The 1,609-nt window shown below is 37.0% G+C and overlaps 1 protein-coding gene across 1 annotated transcript; it reads left to right on the top strand.

Annotated features, from left to right (window-relative positions):
* Nucleotides 1–339: 339 nt before the first annotated feature.
* LOC145681790 (uncharacterized) lies at nucleotides 340–921 on the top strand. Its single transcript, XM_081753400.1, has one exon. The coding sequence runs from the start codon at nucleotides 340–342 to the stop codon at nucleotides 919–921; it is 582 nt and encodes a 193-aa protein (XP_081609526.1).
* The last annotated feature ends 688 nt before the right edge of the window (nucleotides 922–1,609 follow it).

Raw genomic sequence — 1,609 nt, 5'->3', positions numbered from 1 at the left:
TTAGTATTTTTATGAGAGAAGCAGTGATAAGAGATTTAAGAGAATGGGAAAGGAGTTTTGAAGAAAAAGTTAATACCTGATTAGCCAACAAATGAAGATGATTAGGTTGGAGAGGAGAAAAGGATAATAAGAACAGAGTGGTAGTGATAGGTGACATAGTTTTATCGGAAGAAGAGGAGAAGTGCTTAAGTCTAGGACATAAATTTAAGGTTAAAGAGGAAGAAGTGAACAAGAAGGAATTGGTGTACACAGTAGAACAAGCCATTGTAGACATAAAGGATAAGGACGAGAGAGAGAGAGAGAGTAAGGAGAAAAGCATTGTCGATTGTTAGGCAGAATATGAACAAGAAGGAGAATAACTTAAGGAAAGAAGAGAAGAAAGGACTGAAAAGATTAAGGAAAAGAAAGGATATCGTAGTGGAACAGGCAGACAAAGGAGGTGCGTTGGTAGTAATGGAGAAAGGATGGTACCAGGAGAAGCTAGGGGAGTTATGTGATCAGACATATGAGGAATTCGGTAACAAGGACATGAAAGATGAAGTGTTGAAGAAGATAGTACAAGAAGGGAAAAAGGCGAGGATTAAAAAGATGATCAACGAAAAAGGAAGGATTCCTGTCATGAAAGGTTTTCCTAAAATACATAAGAAGGACGTGAAGCTAAGACCAGTACTGGACTGCAGAGGTAACTATTTTGAACCACTAGAGGAAAAATTAAGAGAGATAATGGACGACATCAGAGAAGGACAAAAGACATGCAGAGTGAAGAACACGGAAGAATTGAGGAAGAGGATAAATGAGATTAAGTGGAATCAAGAGAAGGTGTTAATGTTTAGTGTAGATGTGAAAGCCATGTTCACCAGTATAATAAGGGATTATGTCATAAAGGCAATAGAAGAGGAGATGGAAGGGAAAAAAGAGTGAGTCATAAGAGCGCTTAAGACTTTGTGGGAAAATAGCTATTGCATAATTGTAGAAAGACTAGTGAAGATAAAAGAAGGTTTAAGCATTGGATCCAAGCTGAGTCCAGTTCTAGCGGAAATAGTAATGAACAAGTGGGAGAAAAAAGTGATGGAACAAGCAGGAGGAAAGTTACTGTTCTTTTGCAGGTATGTTGATGATTGTTTAGGCATATGGACAGGGAATAGAAATCAACTGGAGAAATATGTTGAAAGTATAGAAGACCAAGAGAAAGGCATAAGGTTAGAATTAGAAATTGAAGAAAATAACTCTATCAATTTCATGGATATGAAGATAGAGAAGCAAGGTGAGAAAGTGACTACGAATTGGTATCAGAAACCGTGTTGGGCAGATATTTATTGCCACTGGAGAAGTGATGTAGACAAAGCAACTAAGAAGAATTTCATTAGGAACATGGAAAGGGAGATAGACAACATCAACAGCGAGAAAGAGGGAAAGAAAAAAGATTTGGAAAAATTCTACAAACAATTGAAGAATAATGGATATAGGATAGATCAGTTTAGAAGAAAGAGAAAAGAAGATAATATGGATAGGAAAGAAGAGGAAGACAAGAAGTGGTATGGAATTCAGAGCATAGCCGAAAAGACCGAAGTGCTGAAGAAGTTATTAAGAAAAGGTGGTGTGAAGACTT

The sequence above is a fragment of the Thermobia domestica genome, chromosome 3 (genome assembly GCF_964235325.1).
Source record: "Thermobia domestica chromosome 3, izTheDome1.hap1.1, whole genome shotgun sequence".
Taxonomy (NCBI): Eukaryota; Metazoa; Arthropoda; class Insecta; order Zygentoma; family Lepismatidae; genus Thermobia; species Thermobia domestica.
This window is presented reverse-complemented; position numbering and strand designations above follow the sequence as displayed.